The sequence below is a fragment of the Boleophthalmus pectinirostris genome, unplaced genomic scaffold (genome assembly GCF_026225935.1).
Source record: "Boleophthalmus pectinirostris isolate CB_2022bp ecotype Guang Dong unplaced genomic scaffold, ASM2622593v1 HiC_scaffold_18, whole genome shotgun sequence".
Taxonomy (NCBI): Eukaryota; Metazoa; Chordata; class Actinopteri; order Gobiiformes; family Gobiidae; genus Boleophthalmus; species Boleophthalmus pectinirostris.
The window spans coordinates 21,577,678-21,597,132 of record NW_026571133.1 but is presented as its reverse complement, the minus strand read 5'-3'; the positions used below and the strand labels follow the sequence as shown (position 1 = coordinate 21,597,132).

Genomic DNA, 19,455 nt, shown 5'->3' with positions numbered 1-19,455 from the left:
AAATGTGATAGTTCTCCAAGTCGCTTTAACAGTAAACTTGATTTTTGTTTTTTAGATGTAAAGGCTGCAGATTTAATGTACACAGTCCGTTAGACATGTTCAATGAGGCTCGTAGGGGGCGGTTTATCGGAACATGCTTTTTTATTTTTATTAAATTTTTTCTGTCTTAAGTCTCCCTACTACGGGTGGCCGACAGGGGCCAAACGCACTGCAAACAAAAAACGTGGTGCAAATGGAAAAAACGCGCTGCAAGAAACAAAAAACAAATGCATCATCATTAAATGCGCTGCAAATGGAGAAACGATGCAAAGCACAAAACGACGCATACCAAGAAAACACCTGCAAAAGAAAAACGCTGCATAAAAAGTCACCACAACGGAAGTGCTCCAAACCTGCAGGGGGCGCTCTCAGTGTAACAGCTCAATGGAGAGACACACCGGCTGGAGAGAGACAGGTACTCCTTATGAGAGAGACGGAAAACGACTATAAATTACAGCGGGAACAAATTATTGTTACGGTAATGTGGCTTTTATTTTATTATATTCATGTATTGTGTTTATAAATAATATAAATATCGCTGTACAACGCGGTACTTCACGTGCCGGTTATTTTATTGTATTTCACACCAGACTTTACAAGGCGATACATTAGCATGTCGATTAGCTTGTTTGCTAATAGCGATCAAATAAGAATAAGATAAGATAAAAAGATTAGAGATTGATACAAAACACCCGTTTTAATAGTACATTTAAAAGCCATCTTATCGCAGTCTTCCATACGATACAACGCTGCACATTAAGTATTATGCTTATTATGCCAGCAGTTAACTTATACACTTATGATCTCCGCTGTTTGTGTATATTAAGAGGTAGTGTATAAATACCCATATCAGTGACGTTACTTATCACGTTTCTGATTTCAGTTTTCTAGTTTATACTGATCTATCGTCTTTTTCCAGGCCAATATGTTTTGTCCTTACTGCGGACACGATCTGGGAACTACCGATGTACCAATGTCCTGTGGCTCATGTGGCTCCAGTGTGCATTTTTTAGCAGAATATGCAGACGGTAAGTGGACTCATATCCAGTTTTTAAATAACATTGATATGATCAATGATGTTAATGCCACTTTTTCATGTAAAATGCATTCATGTATATTTGGCTTGTGATAATTCTAATAAAATGTCTGCCTTTATCCCACTTTATGTTTATAGGGTCAGCATCAGATGTCCTCACAGATGACCTAATAAGAAGATATTTTAATGAGAGCTACAGCAATGCGGAGATTTTGGATTTTTTAGCTTCTAAACACAATGTGCACATGAGCCTTCGCTCCTTGAAGAGGAAGCTGAATATGCTGTCTTTGTTCAGACAAAAGAACTACTCTACTCTTGCCAGTGTTTGTGGGGCCATACAGGAGGAGTTAAAGGGTCCAGGGCAACACTATGGCTACCGTTCAATGTGGCAGACATTGCGCCTAAAATACTCGCTGACAGTTAGGAGGGATGATGTTATGGCCCTGATGAGAGAACTGGATCCACAAGGAATTCAACATCGTGCAAGCAGAAGATTTGTTAAGCGAGTTTACACTTCTGATGGACCGAACCATGTGTGGCATGTGGATGGATACGATAAGTTGAAACCATACGGTTTTGGAATCAGTGGCTGCATAGATGGATACTCGCGAAAGGTGCTGTGGTTGAAATGTGGAGCAAGCAACAATGACCCAGTGGTCATTGCCCAGAATTACATGAACTGCCTGACAGAATATGGAATCATTCCAATGCGACTTCGTACTGACTGTGGCACTGAAAATGGCACAATGGCAGCAATTCAGTGTGCCTTAAGATCATCTCACACTGACGACTATGCTGGGGCTGCTAGTCATTTGTATGGCTCTTCAATGGCAAACCAAAGAATTGAAAGCTGGTGGTCTTATTTTCGCAAACAAAGGTGTTATTATGGATTTCTTTAAGTGTTTTACATGCTAGAAGCACATTTCTAAAATAGTCTTTAAAACACATAGAAAATAGACCATTGTGGTCCTTGAAAGTTTCTTGCTTTTTTTGAACAACAAATTAAAACATTTTCAATTGCATTAGAATCCAAAAACATTCCCTGAAATGCATTGCCCTAATTCCAGCTTGTGTTTTCAGGTCTCAATTTTGGATGGACCTTATGAATGATTTGAGAGAGCGAAATCTCTTTAACAGCAGTCATGAGCACACATGCCTCCTGCGATTTGCATTTATGGATATGCTACAACATGACCTTGATGAATGCAGAAAAAAGTGGAACACTCATACAATAAGACCTGCTAAACAGTCTCGTTGTCCATCTGGGAAACCAGAGGTCATGTACAGCCTACCTCACAGGTTATTCATTTATGTATTTATTTATTACCTTAATTGAAATAACTGGATAAAATGTAACAATAGACCTAGACAAACTTTACTGATCCACAAGGGAAATTACTTGGATACAGTAACCCACACATCACAATATAATAACAAAGAGCAACAGGTGTGAAGTGAAGTACATTAAGAAAAGATGTGAAAAACCCTTGCACTTAATAGTATTGCATATGGTAACAGTCTTGCGCTCAGCTAGTTGAGTCCAAGCTACACGTAACATATTTTTACTCCCAGGTTTGGTGGAACTGACTGTGGGTTTCCGGTTTCACTGGAGGAACTGGGGCCATTTCAGATTGAGGCAACACACAGTTCATGTGGAGATCGTCATCTCCAGTCACACTTTGAGGATCTACAAAGACAGAGTGGTCTAATGCAGCCAATGACCTGGGAGACCTGTGTGGAACTTTATATTAGATTGAAGAACATGGCTGAGTTGTAACATCACTAATACAGGTAATAACTGTTGAACTTCAGACACTAAAGGTCAACCTATCAGTTATACAATAAAAAAATTAGTACAGTCCAAAACCAGGAGAGTTTTGTATTCCAAAGTCCATGTCCTTTTGAAACTCTTCATAAGTTGTTGACAATGGAATTTCCATGGTGTTTGCACAGGTTCTGCTGCATGGGAAGCGAGACACCCTTTGAAACACCAACTTTGGTCTTGGCTTAATCCCAGATGGGGGCAGAGAACAGAGTCCTGTGGCGAACATCAGGATGTCAGGGAGGGAGAGTCCTGTTTGTTTATCTTGGGAGGAAAAAAAAAAGCATTATTGATCATGTTCTTAAAATGTGTTTTATTAAAGTTGTTATTCATACAAGATGAGAGAAACATAATAAACCTTCTGTATCAAGGAGATAGTCTCTCCAGAATGCTAATACTTTGGTTTCTTCTTGGCGTCTTGTGGTGCCTTGTTCACTGAGTTGAACCTCAAAAAGATTTTCCAGTATTGTGGATGTCAGCTGCTCCACACTTGAGCACATAAATGTCTTGAATATAGATGCATGCTGCTCCAAAGCATGAATCATGTTAAGTGTTGAAAGCCCATCCTTGAACCTACAAAACATCAACAGAGCAAAAAAACACAAATGTTTAGAACAATAGCAGTATCAGAAGGGATAGTTCAACAAATTGGACTACTGCCATAATCCCTATAAACATAGAGATACGTACATTACCTTTTATCGGTGCCAAAATGTTTAACTATTCCTTTAAGCATACTAATTACTTGGCAGTTAATAATTAACATAAGACTTTACAACTTATAACTAATTAAATTCATTTAATCAATGAATATGCAAAAAAAAACAACAACCTTTGAATTGAGAAATGGTTGCGGTAAATGAAGTACCACTGCATGAAGTCTTTCATTATTATCTTCTTGTCCAATACAACTTTTGGATACTGAAGACAACCAGCCATCTGCAACAGACTTGAATGTTTGTCGATCACTGCATGCAGTTCAACCAGTGTTGCTGCACTGGATATCTGCAAGACAATAACCATACATTTAAGTGAAATGCCACTAACTTCCCATACTGAAAGATAAAGATGGAAAGAAATCACACAATTTTATATTGTCTATGCCAGCAGTTTTCAATAGGTGAGACCTGCCTCCCCTGGGAGGTGCCAAAGAGCCACTGGAGAGACGCGACACACACAAACTAAATCAGGACTGAACCCAGGACTGAATCAGGAGGACTAAACTAGGACTAAGCTAGCACTGAACCAGGACTGGTGTCAGGCTACTGATGTTCAGTGATACTACCTGTCTTTACCTACTCTAAGGAGGAGGAGGAGGCTCACATTTACCCAATTTGAAAATCCTGGTCTATGTCATAAAATAGGAAGGAGGGGCTTAATTCAGATAATGTTCTGAGATGGTGCAAACTGGCTTTTACTACAAATGGTTGGGTTGTTAGATTACAAGTATTCACTATTCCATGTTTTTAAAAAGATGGAACAATACCTGAGAACCGAGTTTTAAACCGGTTTTAAAAATGGAATTCAGGGGATCAATTAGTCAAATTTGTGAGCTTTCTTGATTTGACCACAAACCTCAAGCAAGGAAGCTCTCATGGTGTCATCGGTGATGTCCTCAATCCTTGCCTCAAAATCAGCTGTTGATTTTCCCGTGAGGTGGTCGTATAGCATTTCTGACAAGAATCGAGGGCCTGGACCACCATGGACTATGGATGTAGCGATCATCCTCCCAACATGAAAATACTCATCATCTCTGGCAGCTGTTAACATTTTACCATCCATTAGTCCACTATTAAAATCATTTTTGAGTTCACATGAAAATGCATACCAAAGTTAATTTCACTGAACCCAAGTGTAGAGCTAAAACCAGATGTTGAATTTTCAGTATGAATTTTCAGAAATGCAATGTACCTGTAATTTAAGTCTGAAACAATAAGATGTTTACCTGCACAGTCAAACGTGAGAAATTTCCTATCGTCTGGACCATCAAATATTCTCCTTGATCTAAGGCAGTCCATCAGCAGGGTGAGGAACTCTCGTTTGGGACCACCAGTGTCCACTGCATCCTCTGCTCGCCCCTCATCATCAGTGAATTTAACCAAAATTTCATGTGATGGGTCATAAGATGGTCGCTTGAAGCCTCTGATTGCTCCATCCCATATATTTGCCCTGTTTATGTTGAACCTGCTGTATGAAGTGTTGGTAATCTTGGAGGCCAGGTCTGAAACAATGTCTTCAGCAGTCAGGTTCAAAACCTGCGGACTGCAAGAGAATATCAGTACATGAGTTCCAATATATGAGCCAACAATAACAATGAGGTACTAACTAGTAATATATCATACTGTTCTGCAGGGTAGTCTATGTGGTCATCTGTCTCAGACTCACTGTCAACTACTATAGGTGCATACATGGTGGTGTAGTTGCTGCAGGGAAAAAGTTCATTGATTCCAGTCAGTCAACAATACCTATATACATAGTACATTTCTTACACTTCCCAGAAAATTTAAAAAATATTTGTTGGAGTTCTAATGTTATTTTGACTTTGGGTGTGAATTGGGGTAGCTGGTTGAGAAATGTAGATTGACTGGTCTTTAGTAAGTTTTTTGTAATGTTGCAATATAGCAGTAAAAATGAATGTCAATAAATAGTTGGATATTCCAAGAAAGAAAGCATAGAAGTATAAAAAATGTGAAGGAATTGCAGGGCATACGCTAATGTATTATGTTCTTCATTTAACACATACACACACTAACCAAAAATGTTAAGGTTGTAACTGTCCACCAGCTTACCTATACCAGGTATTCAGATTCTGTGAAGATCTTAACTGATCCTGGGGAGTTGATTGCTGTCCATCCTATTTAAAAATAATACATTTTTTAAGTTAATCATTTAGCACTGTTACCTGCTTAGAACTAATGCAAGCCATAAAAGGATAGATACAAAGGACTTAGGATGACTAAATTAATTTCCAAAATTATTTACTGCTATTTCACAATTTTATGTTAGACAATCAATACTATTGGATATAATCTTACTTGATGAGATTCTGGTTGTTGGCATCTGGAGGGTCTGTGAATAACAAATAAATAATTAATCTTCCTAATTGTTTATGAAGAAAAACATCACTTGACTAAGGCAATTTTTACCCCTGCAAAATGTTGTCTGTTTTTGGGGTGCTCACATTATCTGGAGTGTCCCAGACCTGCGTGCAGCACATAATATAAATATACAGATATAACACATTAGATTAAATGTAATTTTATAACTTAACTGATAGTTAAATGGTAATGTACCTGGCAATAGGCAAATTTGCTATGTCTTTTACATATATACACTCACCACAGTGTCAGAGAGTTCACTTTCCACAGATGGCAGGTTCACATGGACAACACTGTCATCTTCACTAGAAGACTGTCCAGTATAGCCTTCAAAAAAGGCATTTAAACAAAAATGACTATAATGTTCTGAATAATTTGCAGACTTTATCCTGCACAGATAAGATACCAATAGGAAACCATGAATTAATACAAAATGGAACACTTACAACTGGTTTCAAAATCCTCTGCAGTGCAAATGTAGAGTGTTATCCTCTGGTAGGCCTTCCCAATTGCCTCCTTGTACTTCTGAACAGTGAAAGGGTCATTTGTTCCTGGGATGTTTCTCACTTGTCTGCCATCAGGGTACAACAAAACATGGACAACATCTTGCATGTCCTGGTTAAAATCCATGTGTTTTTTAACAGCAGCAGCCAATAGCTGCTCTGATGACCAGTGAGGCTGAATGTCCAGAGGCAGTGATTTCCCTCTTACAGGTTTTAAGGAGTCACCTGTCAACCTCATAACTCCAACATAAATCTGCAAAATAACAAATGACAGTAAATAAAACAGAAATACAACATGACAAATCAATATGATATGTCACTTAACAAGGTGTAGATCTGCACTGACAGCCAAATCTGAACAGCCTATGCAACACCCTATGTAAACAACATATCATACCTTCACTGGTTTCTGTTGCTTTTCACTCTGAGAGGCCTGACGTTTCTTTGAAAAGAATGACTTTCTCTCCCTGTCTTTAACTGCCCTAAACCTCAGAAATGTTTCTATGCTTCCTGCTAAAAAAAAAAAACACATAGGAATTACATACTGATTCAATGCTCTTACTGAGTTCATAGTTATGTTCATATAAAATTACTTTCTGCAGGGCATTTCAATATACCTCTAATGCCAGTTACTAATCCAGGGTAGTGAAGAGAAAAGTGTTTTTTGTATATACAAGAACAAGATCTGAACCTCTCAGGCTCCCTTCTGATAATTTTTGTCACAAAATCATGAATCTGTTTACCTTGACTGGTGGAAGGTTGTGCAACATCAATATGTGCGTGAGTTGCAGGCGTCTCCTCCTGGACGCGTTTTAAAAAAGTGACGTTTTTGCCACACGCACGGCAAAAGGCAGGTGAAGCTGTAAGCGCAGATCCACAAAATGGACAGTACATCTGCAAGGGGAAAGAAAAGGAAAGGGTTTAAGTATAGAAGACTGTACTATTAAAACAGGTGTTTTGTATCAATCTCTAATCTTTTTATCTTATCTTATTCTTATTTGATCGCTATTAGCAAACAAGCTAATCGACATGCTAATGTATCGCCTTGTAAAGTCTGGTGTGAAATACAATAAAATAACCGGCACGTGAAGTACCGCGTTGTACAGCGATATTTATATTATTTATAAACACAATACATGAATATAATAAAATAAAAAAAAGCCACATTACCGTAACAATAATTTGTTCCCGCTGTAATTTATAGTCGTTTTCCGTCTCTCTCATAAGGAGTACCTGTCTCTCTCCAGCCGGTGTGTCTCTCCATTGAGCTGTTACACTGAGAGCGCCCCCTGCAGGTTTGGAGCACTTCCGTTGTGGTGACTTTTTATGCAGCGTTTTTCTTTTGCAGGTGTTTTCTTGGTATGCGTCGTTTTGTGCTTTGCATCGTTTCTCCATTTGCAGCGCATTTAATGATGATGCATTTGTTTTTGTTTCTTGCAGCGCGTTTTTTCCATTTGCACCACGTTTTTTGTTTGCAGTGCGTTTGGCCCCTGTCGGCCACCGTACCTGTATGTTTTTTTTGGATTGCTGATTAGACTTTTAGCGTAGAAACAAAATGAGCCTTCCTGAAAAAGCCTCCCCCGAACAAGTACACTGAGGAGTTTTATGAAAACAGGAGGAATCGGTGACGACTGGCGTATATATATATACTCCGCTAATGACACTGGATCAGTCCCGGTCTCGTCCTGGTCTAATCCCGGTCTAGTCGTGGTTTAATCACGGTCTAGTCCCGGTCTAGTCCTGGTCTAATCACGGTCTAGTCCCGGTCTGGTCCCGGTCTAGTCCCGGTCTAGTCCTGGTCTAATCACGGTCTAGTCCCGGTCTAGTCCTTGTTTAGTCTCGGTCTAGTCCTTGTTTAGTCCCGGTCTAGTCCTGGTTTAGTCCTGGTCCGGTCCTGGTGTAGTCCTCGCGATCGGCTCGGTGATTGTGGCGTATATATTTATTCTCCGTTCATGTTTGTGGTTCTGGTTCTCGGGTTTTTCTTCCTGATAATAACGTCGCTGCGTCTCTGGATACTCGTCCCTGATTGGTTGACGCGGCGCGTCTGACGCGAAAAGTTCAGCATTTTCAACTTCTTGACGCTGACGCCTTGGACGCGCGTCTTGGCCGCTGACGCCAAAACGCTGAAGACGCGCCGCGTCGACGCCAGATTCGCGCCGCGCTGACGCCGAAAACGCGCCGCAAAAACGCAGGACGCTCTAGTCGCGCGTCCACATAGACTTTACATAGAAAGTGGACGCTTTGACGCTTTGGTCTGAACGGGCCTTTAGAATAAAGTGCAATTGCACTTCCACTACATTAGGGGGCAGAGCGCTCTCATTGGCAGAGTGTGCGCAGGGAGCATTCGCTCGGTGGTGTAGGAGTTTTGTTTGCACTGAGCATGCGCGCTTTGCACACAGCACAGAGTTTGAGTATGAAGTGTAGACACGAAGTGTAGCAGACCCTCAAGTGACACCATGAAAAAATATTTAACAGGGATGAGAAGACAGACGGAGAGAAACGGAGATAAAGAGACAAACGAAAAATCTCCCGAAAGCTAAGACGAGGAAATATGACGAAGCGTATGTAGCGCTTGGCTTCACTGTGACTACGGTGGGAGACGAGGAAAGACCGGTGTGCTTACTGCGTCTAAAAATGTTGGCAGCCGACAGCATGAAGCCCAATAAATTAAGGCGTCACTTAAATACATTACACCCCAATCACTCTGATAAGCCGCTTGAGTTTTTTCAGCGAAAACGTGCCGAATATTGCCGACAATCATCCCGCTTGTGACTGCTACTTCAGTAAACCAGCGAGCGTTGTTGGCATCATATAAGGTGGTAGTGTTATGCAGAGGTGTACTTATAACAATTTTATAGACAAATTATACTATTTATAGTCACGCGGGGGGGCGCGAGATGTTTTATTCGTCCTAGGGGGGGCATGACAGAAAATAATTGAGAAGCACTGCGTTAGCATAACCAGGAGGAAAAGAGGTGCATGAACTAAAGGTAGAACATATTTACATCTAACAGAGTGTATTAAGGGGTTATAACGAGTAAACTACAGTTGGTGGATGAGGAAATAGTGAAATTATAGAGAACAGAGATGCTGTGGTGAGTTTATTTTACTTTCTGTCGAGTCTGAATGCAATTTGTTAAACACTGAGTTGAGGCAAGTTAGTTAACGTTAATCCTTGTTTGGTAAAACAACTTTTACATGAGGCGTAACGATTTTTGTAACAATTAGACTGTTGAAAATGGGTTTGCTTTCTTGAAATTTTGAATTTAATTTATCTAAATTGTCTCTCTGTTGCAATATGTTATTTGGTCTCCCGCGTGCCACAGACACACGCACACAGACAGGAATAATAATGGCTGATGAATAGTGGTCTCATGGAAAATAATAATAATAATAATAATAATAATAATTCCAGTGGCAGAGCGTGCATTTCACACTTAGGCCTTCAGTAGTGCTCCGTCTGAAACAATCCTCAATAACTATTTCATGGTTACCTAGCTTACGAAGGATGTAATGTTATTGTACGTCCCTTATTTTTGATTATTGTGTTTGTTGCTGTTTAGAGTGGCAACGCTGGAATAAAGCCAGGAAGAGGAACAACAACTAGCCTGGTGACACTCATTTCTCCATGACTGAGATGATTCCTCTTTGAATCACTGTCCACACCTACTCATACGAATGCACTTACTTTTAAGAGGTAAAACACAAGCCTTACGGGACTCTTTGGTGGTAAAGCACAAGCCTAACTCACAGAACTTGTTTAAAAACTACACAAACTTCACCATACTATGTCACAGAACTCCTTTAAGACGTAAAAGTACCTCAGAGACCTATTTTAAGAGTTAAAACTATGGAGTAAGAAAGCTTTTAGAAATATTTGTGTGCATAGAATCTGTGCATATTTGGGAAATCCGTGCATATTTGTCTGGTTGAGCATAAAATAAATATTCGTAAAATCTCGAATGCGTCCAGTCGTACATAAAATATATTGTGTGTATTTTATCCATCAGAATACGAACTGAAAAGTTACGACATCAAGAATTACAATCACGAAATGAAAATTTACAATTACGCTTTTTTCAGTACGAATATGAATTCACAGACCCGACTCAACTGTCAAAACTACAACATCACTTCACAAGCAGAAGAAACATCAATCAAGATGCATGGTTACATGGTTTAAACTTGTTTTAGTCCTGGTTCAGTCCTGGTTCAGTCCTGGTTTAGTCCTGGTTTAGTCCTGGTGTAGTCCTGGTTTAGTCCTGGTTTAGTCCTGGCTTAGACCTGGTTTAGTCCTGGGATCAGTTCTGGTTTAGTCCAGGTTCAGTCCGTATGCGGCCCAAAAGTCCGGCATCTCGATTGATGTTTCTTCTGCTTGTGAAATGATGTTGTATTTTTGACAGTCGAGTTGTGTCTGTGAATTTGTATTCGTACTGAAGAAAGTGTAATTGTAAATTTTCATTTCGTGATTGTAAGTCTTGATGTTGTAACTTTTCAATTTGTATTCTGATGGATAAAATACACACAATACATTCTATGTATGACTGGACTCATTTGAGACTTTACAAATATTTATTTTATGCTCAACTACAGACAAATATGCACGGATTTCTATCCTATGCACAAGAATATTTCTAAACCAGGACTGATCCCAGGACTGAACCAGGAGGACTAGATAGTTTTTTCCCCCAAATGTTGCCATTGACTGAAATTCTTACTGAGATATAGTTCTATAGACAGCAGATAATACATTCCAGTAAATCTATATGCTGTAGATATAATTGCTTTTTGATAGAACATATACATGTACCTCACAGGACTAGGAAAATACAGCTTACCTACAGTTTCTTCCCAAATGTTGTAATTAATGCCTATTTTCAACAAGTTCTTACTGATGTGTATTTTCACAATTGTCTTAATATACATTTTCAAAATCTTGGAAAAGTGTGTTTTACAAATGTTGTTATTGATACATACTTTTAGATGTTCTTAGTGATGCATATTTGCAAACAGCAGAGAATACACTGGAGTAAATTTATACTTAAACTGCCTTTTGAGAGCATATAAGCATTCCTTAATTCTTTCTAGGTTAAACACTCATTTCCTTTGTATTAGTCGCCTCAGTGTTTGGCCCAATTGGTTGATCCAAGGTAAAGTTCAGTATGGTATTTGTTAAACAATAGTATGGAAACAGTTACAACTTTTTTTGTGCTTTCATGTTTGGTAAGGTCTCTGACATGCAATCTGAGAATTTTTTGTTAATTGCCATTGCATCCTGTAGACACTATTTGGCTATTTTTATTTTGCAACTCAATCTCTTTGGCTTGTCATGAAACATTTTTTTGTTTATTATTATTATTATTATTATTATTTTGTATTATTATTGTATTTTACAGTAACAGTATTCATATTGACAATGCCTGTTTCAATAAATATTTGTGTGATTTATATCCTTTGTAAATTGTTTATTGGTTATTATGCATAGGTTTAAGCCATAGTCCACAGAACAATTTAAATTTCGATTGCAGTGAATTTTGAGATTTTAGATATTCTAAAGTGCTGAGTCACTGTATTATGCCTGGCTACAGTAAACATTTAGTAACCCAAGGATGTTGTAAATTAAATAATCACTGAAATACTGCATTTTATTTTTACTGTAATAGGTTATGATCTGTGAATTGGTCAACAGTATGGAAACTACTAAATTACAGTATATTGGAGGATCTCTGCTGCCAGTAGTTAATTGTAAATAAAAAATAAAAAAAAGCACACATATATACTGTATTTCACCAAACAATAATAAGTTGTAAAGTCAAATTACTGTAAAATAACAGTAAAGTGCTGGCGTCTCTGCTGCCAGTACTTTACTGTAAATTAAAAAAAATACAGAAATATACTGTAATTCACTATTACAGCAATATGCCGTGAGGTGAATTCACAGTACAAATACTGTAAAATAACAGTAATGTGCAGGCGTCTCTGCTGCCAGCTCTTTACTGTTATTTTACAGAGAAATTCTTTACAGTGTGGGAATAAATAAGTTGTTAAAACTTTTTCCCACTCCATGATTACTGTTGGCACAGCCATCAAGGTAAGAGAAAGTAGCCGGATAAATTCGGAGGACAAAATAAAAGCAATGACATGGACTTGGTTTGGCCTGCATGCACTCACTGGATGCGAGCTGCTGCCATTTATTGGGATTGCACACCAGTGCGTAACCACACCCACACCCCAAAAGTGGGTCACGAAGTCAATTAAGGACACCCAAGTATTTAACAATTACATGATTACATAATTACATAATGTTATGGGTTTGTTTGTTTTTTTTTCTTTTGCCTGCTGTGTTCAAAATAAAGGATTAAATACAAATTAAATACAAATACAACATGATTCTTTTGTGTAACCAACAGAAGTTTCAAATTGATATCTCTAAGATTTTCTTCCTTTTCACCTTCAGTGTCTCACCTTCAAACTTGAAGGGGACAATGCACAAAAAAATCATGTAGCCTAACTTAATTGGTTGTGTCACATGATCCTTAACTCAAAATGTAGTATAAAATTACAGAGAAAAAAAACTGAGACAAAAAAGCAGAAATATAATAGTAGATAATTGCTGAAAGCAACAGTAGCTGCAAACATAACACATGAATAAGTTACAAATCCCCTGCATTGCAATATGGTGAAGTAACTTGTCAAATGGTAACTGTGGCAGGTTTTGTACATTTCCAACAGGTTGCTTCATGTGTGAGAGAAAGTGCGTTTCCGTGGTTTTGTCATTAAACTTTGGGAATTCCAGTGCTAAGACATTATGGGATGTGGTGCAATGGATTACGTAACACCTAATGTTTTGTATGTCTTTTAGTATAACTGGATTCACGTATGCTACATGACATCATTATCAGAGTCATACATTTAAAACCACAATATGTAACTTGGAGACGTTAGTGCTTTTCTGAGAACACAGTATGGCATTTTATTTATTTTATCTAACTAGACTTAGATAAACTTAACTTATCTACAAGGGAAATTATTTAGACACAGTAGCTCACTCATCACAATATAATATAATAACAAAGATAAAAAATGTATAAACGGTAATAATACATTCTAAATAAGTAGCAATAAAAGATAGCAGGTGTCAAAAAAATATATCATTATATTAATGTATATGTGCAAGTCAAAATAAAATTGAAAGATAAGTAATAAAATATAAAATCACAAAACTCCATGGAAAATCAGGCAAGGTTACAGGTCAGATCTGTGGAATATTGCAGCCATAGCAATAACATAAGCCAGACAGACATCATACTAGAGAAGTAACACAGTAACACAGTGCACCTTGAAGTTTTTTTTTTTTTTTTTCCTTTCTGGTTGTAGTAGATGAAGAGGTTTCATTTCACATTTCCTCTGTATTTTTTGCAAATGAACCACGCTCAGAAGAAAAACAAACTATACAACTGTTTGCTTCTCTCTCAAAGTTCAGCCTCATAAACATAAACAAAGGAAAAAGTTTACTGTCACACATTTACACTGTTTAATAAAGGCTGGGTCCATATATTCCTCCTTTTAGATGCACATCAGTCACTCAGTGTTTTCTCTTGTAAATTTGAGAGGGAGGTCTCAACAGAAGGGGCCAGATGTGGGGGTGGTGCTGCGTCTGATAGACATACAGTAAGTGGTGCAGCCTGGACTTCTAGTATGGACTCAAAGCGATACACTACTGTCGCAAAAAGAGACATGATGATGACGCAAGACGAAAAAACAGCTGGATGAAAAAATAGTGGGACAATGCAGGATACATAGGCGGCAGCTTTCCAGAAAGTGGCAGTGAGGATCTGCTAAAATCACACAACGGCTGCGACTTTGGCTGGAATTTAAACAATGTGTTCTGAAGACAAAAGTCAAGGTCAAAGGTTGCTTCCTGGATACGGTGTACTGCTCCCATTTCAACAACAACAACATTTAACAACACACTGCAATCTCCAATGTAAAAAGTAGGATTAAAACTACAGATCACATAGATGTTTCATGATTACTGACCATAAAATGAAATAAGGAACAATTTTTTATTTTATTTTTTAACAAATTCTTCAATAAATCTGTAGATTAACAGGCGACTGTTTGAATAAAATTAAATCTTTTCTGTTGACGTTTAACAGATTTTGTTTGGGCCTCCTTCCTTTCTCCTTTGTGTCTGCTTGTATGTGATGCGCTCTGACTGACATGTTCTTATTGCAAATGGAACCAGCAAGTCCATTAGTAAAAATATAGATTAGGACAGAAGCCCTTTTAAACTGGGTCTTTAATTGTATTTAAACAGTATTAATGAGTGTATCAATTGAGGTTGTAACAATATTCAGATTTCTCAATACGATATTTTCACAATATACATGCCATTGTATGATATTTATAGCAATATTTTGTAGAGGCTAATAGAATTGTGAATATGCTATTTTTATCTTTTGCCTTGAAAAGCCTTTTGTTTTGTCATTATCCAAAGAATTAAGAATTAAAATAAATTGTGTAGTGCTCACTCCTTTTTAGCTATTGTGGCACCAAAACAATTAATTTAAGTGAAGAGAATTGTAATTGGATATATAGGCCATGATATTATTGTAAGACTTTTGATGATGCAATATCACAGCATTTTGGATATTGTTACATTCCTAGCATCAATGTGTATCAAAAAAATATGTACACAATTCATATAATTCATATATTCTAATTGCGTTAGGTATATCCACATCCAGCATGTTATCTGTACACTGGATTCCTGTATGAGCTAACAGGGTGCAGGGGGCTGGCCTCAGAGCGCAGCAGAGCTCATGTGTTGTTACAGTCCCTGCCTTTTATCAGAGCAGCCACTGCATCCTCTCACACAGAGTTAGTGAAGGTGAAACCACTTCATCTCCAAGAACAAGGACTAACCTCAAAATGGGCAAAATTAATGGATGTCTCAAATGCCTTTTTATCTTCTTCAATGTTTTATTTGCCGTAAGTAACAATTTAAAATTACTTTAAAAAAATATATATATATATATATATATATATATATATATATATATATATATATATATATATATATATATATATATATATATATATATATATATATATATATATATATATATATATATACATTTATTGTTTTTTTATGATTTGTCTAAAGTCATCCTATAAAATAAGTGGTTTAATACTTTCTTCTTTGTTATGATCCTTTATCTGCATTTCTCAGGAGAACATAAGGAAAAAGTAAGTGGTATATCCGTTTTTCCCTCATCAAAGTTGTTGAGAAGATTGAAAAATATTTGAAAAACATACTTTTGGTGGGTACCAGCTTTTGTGATTACCATGTTGCATAAGTCATTTCCAGTAAAGAGAGAGAGAGAGAGAGAGACAGAGAGAGAGAGACAGAGAGAGAGACTCAGATTTCAGTTTAGGGCCCCACCCGAATCTGCGACCCTTATTTTACTCAAAGAAAGGCATTTGTCTGAAGAAATGGGAGGCAACCAGGACACACTGTAAAATTAAGAAATATTAAAGAATATATATAAAAAACGCAACTTTATCATTAAATATAAAATGTTTTTTGCTCTTCTCATTACGATACTTTTCGGTACCTTTACTGCTCCACTTAAGACCATGCTTGAGACAAACAAGTTTTTTTTTTCTATTCTCTGTCTCCACCCAGTGGCCATATACGATACAAATAAACAGGCTCCGCCCACTTTGTAAATCTTGTAAATCTAAAGCCAGGCCTTCAAGAGAGAGAGACATTTTCCACACATCTTGACTTAATTTGTGTTGTTTACTCTAAGACCATATGGTCACAGAAGAATTGTGCAGCTTTGAGAAAACACTCAGGACCTGTTTCTGTGTTTTTGCTTACCTTTCTATATTGTCATTTCTTCATAGATCATCGGATGTCTGCTGATTTTTGGAGCTGTCAAGGCCAGTGCTATCAATGGCCAGGTATAATGCGCACTCACTAATTTTATTTACCCCCCCCCCCCGGACTCATCCAAATTAATACATCTGTCTAAGAAATACACTTTTGTTCCATTACATTTCCATTACAAATGCAGGATGTCAGGGCAGTGTTGGAAAGCGGGTTTAGCTCTCCCTAGAGGAAAGTATTTTCATGCACTCAAAAAGTAAACGGCTTTTGCACGGCAGGATGTTGTTGGCTGGCACTGAAAGCTCTTTTGAAAAACTACACTACACAATTAAATCAAGATGTGAGCTATTAAAGGCAGACCGACTTTATTTACATTTTGTTAGCCTTACCACTAGTAATTCATTTAAATGTAACACCATGTCTTGACTTATTCATAAAACCATTTGAGGTATGTTGAGCTGAGAGTTTATATAAATAAGATAAGAGATTTTTCTGTTCACAGTATTCCTCCTTGGGAACTCCAGGGGTGGGATGGGGATGGGTCTTTGCCATTGGAGTCCTCGGTATCTCCTGCCTGGGTATCTATGCTGGATGCTCAGAGAAACAGCTGGCGCTTAAAATTGTAAGTACATAGTACAATCTCTTAATATTCTTATACAAATCTGCTTGTGATACAATTGATAATTAATCTTTCATAGGAACAGGTCTTGATATTTCTTGATCATATTGTTTTGTTTATTAGTTTGCAGGCTTCATGGTGGCTGGAATGATTGTTATGCTGATTTTTGGCATCTATGTTGCTGTCACAAGAAACAAGGTAAAATATTTATTTTCATACTTATTTTGATTTTAAAAATGCCATGGTTCTCACACATATCCATTTTTGATTGCAGCTCAAGGATGCACTTACAAATGTTACATCTGAAGCTTCTCAGACCTACATGGAGAATGATGACTTCAAAATCATGCTGGATGCTCTCCAATCCACTGTGAGTGTCCAATGGGTTTAGACCGTTTTGTTTTAAACTGTTTGAAGTTGATTTGACATCCTTGCTGTTCCAGGTTAAGTGCTGTGGGCTGAGCAGAGCTGAAGACTGGGGCTCCGAGATCCCAAACTCCTGTTCCTGCTCTTCGTCCGGGAGTTATGGAGGATTTGAAGGATATGGAAACAGAGGTTGTAAATCCAGACCACAGGTTGGTTTTATGGTGACTTGACTGGTTGGATCAAGCTAAATATTGACCAAAAGGATAATTTTAAAATTGCTAATACTATTGATTGAGCTTGATTGAAAAAACAAAATCAAACAAAAACAAACAAGAACCCTCTAGTTATGGGGTAAATGCTTTTCTATTGAACCACAAAGCTCTCTCTAATATTAACAATGCATTGGTTTTGTTTACAGGGCACCTCTGGCCCAGATCAGATTTATGCTACGGTGAGTCAACTTATTGTTATTATTTTTATTTAAGGTTCTTTATTTAATGCTTGCATGGTGTATTAGTAACACATGCCATGTTGTCCTCCCTCAGTCCTGTGGAGAATACCTCTTTGACTTGATTGACCTTTTTCTGAAGGTTTCAATGGGCTTCTGCTTTGGTTTTGCAGTCACAGCAGTAAGTGTTTATTTCAGTTCATGCTTAAATGATGTTTACTCTGATCTGATGACTTTTCTAACTTATTAGTACAAATTACATTGTAATAATACAGTTTACTTATATATCCCTCTCACAAGATTCTGAAATCATTTAAAAGCATTTTCTATTATTGTTTTCATTGCTTGGAGTAGCCAAATTTGCTGATTACATATCTTCTGTATTTCTACCTAAAATCATAAGTTTTTTGTTCAACAAAAAGAAATGACAGACAAATTCTATAGTTTTTGCTTGCATTTCGTGACTTTTGGACTTTTGTGTCTGTGTGAATCTGCAGTTGTTGGGGCTTTTAGTGACACTGCTGATGCTGCACCAGATCAAACGTCATGACGGCGAAGGACCTGCCGTGTCTATGAAGAACTATTGAAGTCCCCCTCTCCAACCTCTGACCCTGCATCTGTGAAGCTCAACAGTGACAGCAAAAGCTTGATTGGCATGGCCTTAAAACTCATCCCAAAAAACTATAACAATATGCATTTTTGACACTCAGATTTACTTCAAATTCACTCTCCCGCTGTGGTGTTAAGCGGCTTCTGTAACTACTGCTGCCCCTGTCTAATAGAGATTATCCGGATTGTGAAGCCTGAAATACATACTTACATATAACACAGTATATCTTTTTCAAAGTATACATTGAGCTAAATTAAATGTTAAATGTTACTTTCAAGAATGTATGAAATCTGATTGTTCTGAGATTTTAAATTAGAGTTAATGGGGAAAGGAAATAGGAAATGTATATTTGTCAGTCAGTGTTGAATTTTATTGTGTTTGGGATCAGCAGTGTGGTCTTCTCCACATTTTATAACCAAAAGTTTGTTTTTATATTAATATTATGAGTATCCTTTTATATGTTTGTTTTATGACATGTTTTTGTTTTGTACACCCTGTTATTATTGTAAGAATAGCACTTGTTGGGTTAGTTTTGTAGCTATATTATATCCTGGTATCTCAGTGATTACTACAGTGATCTGTACAGAGGAATGAAGGAATGAAAATATCCTTATGATACTTCTGTTTCAATTTCCAAGCTGGGCCAATAATATTAAAAATGTTTAATAAAAAATAAACAAATTAAACATGTTCTGGGTTACATTTAAAATATATGTCTCATAAAAAAAGTTCTCAAAAGCATTCAAAATGTAATGAATTTAAATAGAGGTACCGTTTAGTTTACTACAGAGAATTCAAGACAGTTTATCACTTGTGCTGCACATCAACCCTCTATAGGTGGCAGCAAAACACAAAGTAGGCTATAAACCAACGTACTGCACTCCTGAACATGAAGAATGCCAAATTCAAACCCACACAAACCCACATATACTAAAGACTATAGTGGCTTAACACATCATATATGAGTTAATTTACTATTAATTAAACTGACTACCATTAAATTAAATTAATTAACT

The 19,455-nt window shown here is 37.3% G+C and overlaps 3 protein-coding genes across 4 annotated transcripts; 2 read left to right on the top strand and 1 right to left on the bottom strand.

The window, feature by feature from the left end:
• The first annotated feature begins 319 nt into the window (after positions 1-319).
• Positions 320-2,852, top strand: LOC129408889 (uncharacterized). Its single transcript, XM_055153271.1, has 5 exons — positions 320-517; positions 959-1,067; positions 1,214-1,952; positions 2,156-2,374; positions 2,648-2,852. Exons 1-5 carry the CDS (start codon positions 464-466, stop codon positions 2,850-2,852), a joined length of 1,326 nt encoding a protein of 441 aa, XP_055009246.1. The 5' UTR covers positions 320-463.
• A 73-nt stretch (positions 2,853-2,925) lies between these two features.
• LOC129408888 (G2/M phase-specific E3 ubiquitin-protein ligase-like) lies at positions 2,926-7,987 on the bottom strand. Of its 2 annotated transcripts, none has more exons than XM_055153269.1 (13): positions 7,669-7,987; positions 7,242-7,392; positions 6,442-6,751; positions 6,237-6,322; positions 6,044-6,099; positions 5,933-5,966; positions 5,687-5,751; positions 5,240-5,320; positions 4,843-5,159; positions 4,473-4,657; positions 3,730-3,902; positions 3,256-3,470; positions 2,926-3,161 (listed from the first exon to the last, which is right to left on the bottom strand). In XM_055153269.1, the coding sequence occupies exons 2-13, from the start codon at positions 7,266-7,268 to the stop codon at positions 2,926-2,928; spliced, it is 1,785 nt and encodes a 594-aa protein (XP_055009244.1). In that variant the 5' UTR covers positions 7,269-7,392; positions 7,669-7,987. The 2 variants fall into 2 exon arrangements, with proteins under 2 accessions (XP_055009244.1, XP_055009245.1); XM_055153270.1 differs by having other exon boundaries at positions 3,766-3,902.
• A 7,343-nt stretch (positions 7,988-15,330) lies between these two features.
• On the top strand, positions 15,331-19,125 carry LOC110161509 (leukocyte surface antigen CD53-like). The gene is made up of 9 exons (XM_020926256.2): positions 15,331-15,492; positions 16,414-16,470; positions 16,899-17,018; positions 17,139-17,213; positions 17,290-17,385; positions 17,459-17,590; positions 17,800-17,832; positions 17,927-18,010; positions 18,327-19,125. The coding sequence occupies exons 1-9, from the start codon at positions 15,433-15,435 to the stop codon at positions 18,414-18,416; spliced, it is 747 nt and encodes a 248-aa protein (XP_020781915.2). The 5' UTR covers positions 15,331-15,432; the 3' UTR covers positions 18,417-19,125.
• Positions 19,126-19,455: the final 330 nt, after the last annotated feature.

Excerpts from the sequence above, each read along its gene's own strand:
- LOC129408889 (XM_055153271.1), top strand. The coding sequence starts at position 464 with ATGAGAGAGACGGAAAACGACTATAAATTACAGCGGGAACAAATTATT. Across the intron at positions 518-958 it reads GGGAACAAATTATTGTTACG|GCCAATATGTTTTGTCCTTA; the intron begins GTAATGTGGCTT and ends GTCTTTTTCCAG. Across the intron at positions 1,953-2,155 it reads TCTTATTTTCGCAAACAAAG|GTCTCAATTTTGGATGGACC; the intron begins GTGTTATTATGG and ends TTGTGTTTTCAG.
- LOC110161509 (XM_020926256.2), top strand. The coding sequence starts at position 15,433 with ATGGGCAAAATTAATGGATGTCTCAAATGCCTTTTTATCTTCTTCAAT. Across the intron at positions 17,591-17,799 it reads GTTGTAAATCCAGACCACAG|GGCACCTCTGGCCCAGATCA; the intron begins GTTGGTTTTATG and ends TTTTGTTTACAG. Across the intron at positions 18,011-18,326 it reads TTGGTTTTGCAGTCACAGCA|TTGTTGGGGCTTTTAGTGAC; the intron begins GTAAGTGTTTAT and ends GTGAATCTGCAG.
- LOC129408888 (XM_055153269.1), bottom strand. The coding sequence starts at position 7,268 with ATGTTGCACAACCTTCCACCAGTCAAG. Across the intron at positions 6,323-6,441 it reads AGAGGATTTTGAAACCAGTT|GCTATACTGGACAGTCTTCT; the intron begins GTAAGTGTTCCA and ends CCTTTTTTGAAG. Across the intron at positions 5,967-6,043 it reads ACAGACAACATTTTGCAGGG|ACCCTCCAGATGCCAACAAC; the intron begins GTAAAAATTGCC and ends TGTTATTCACAG.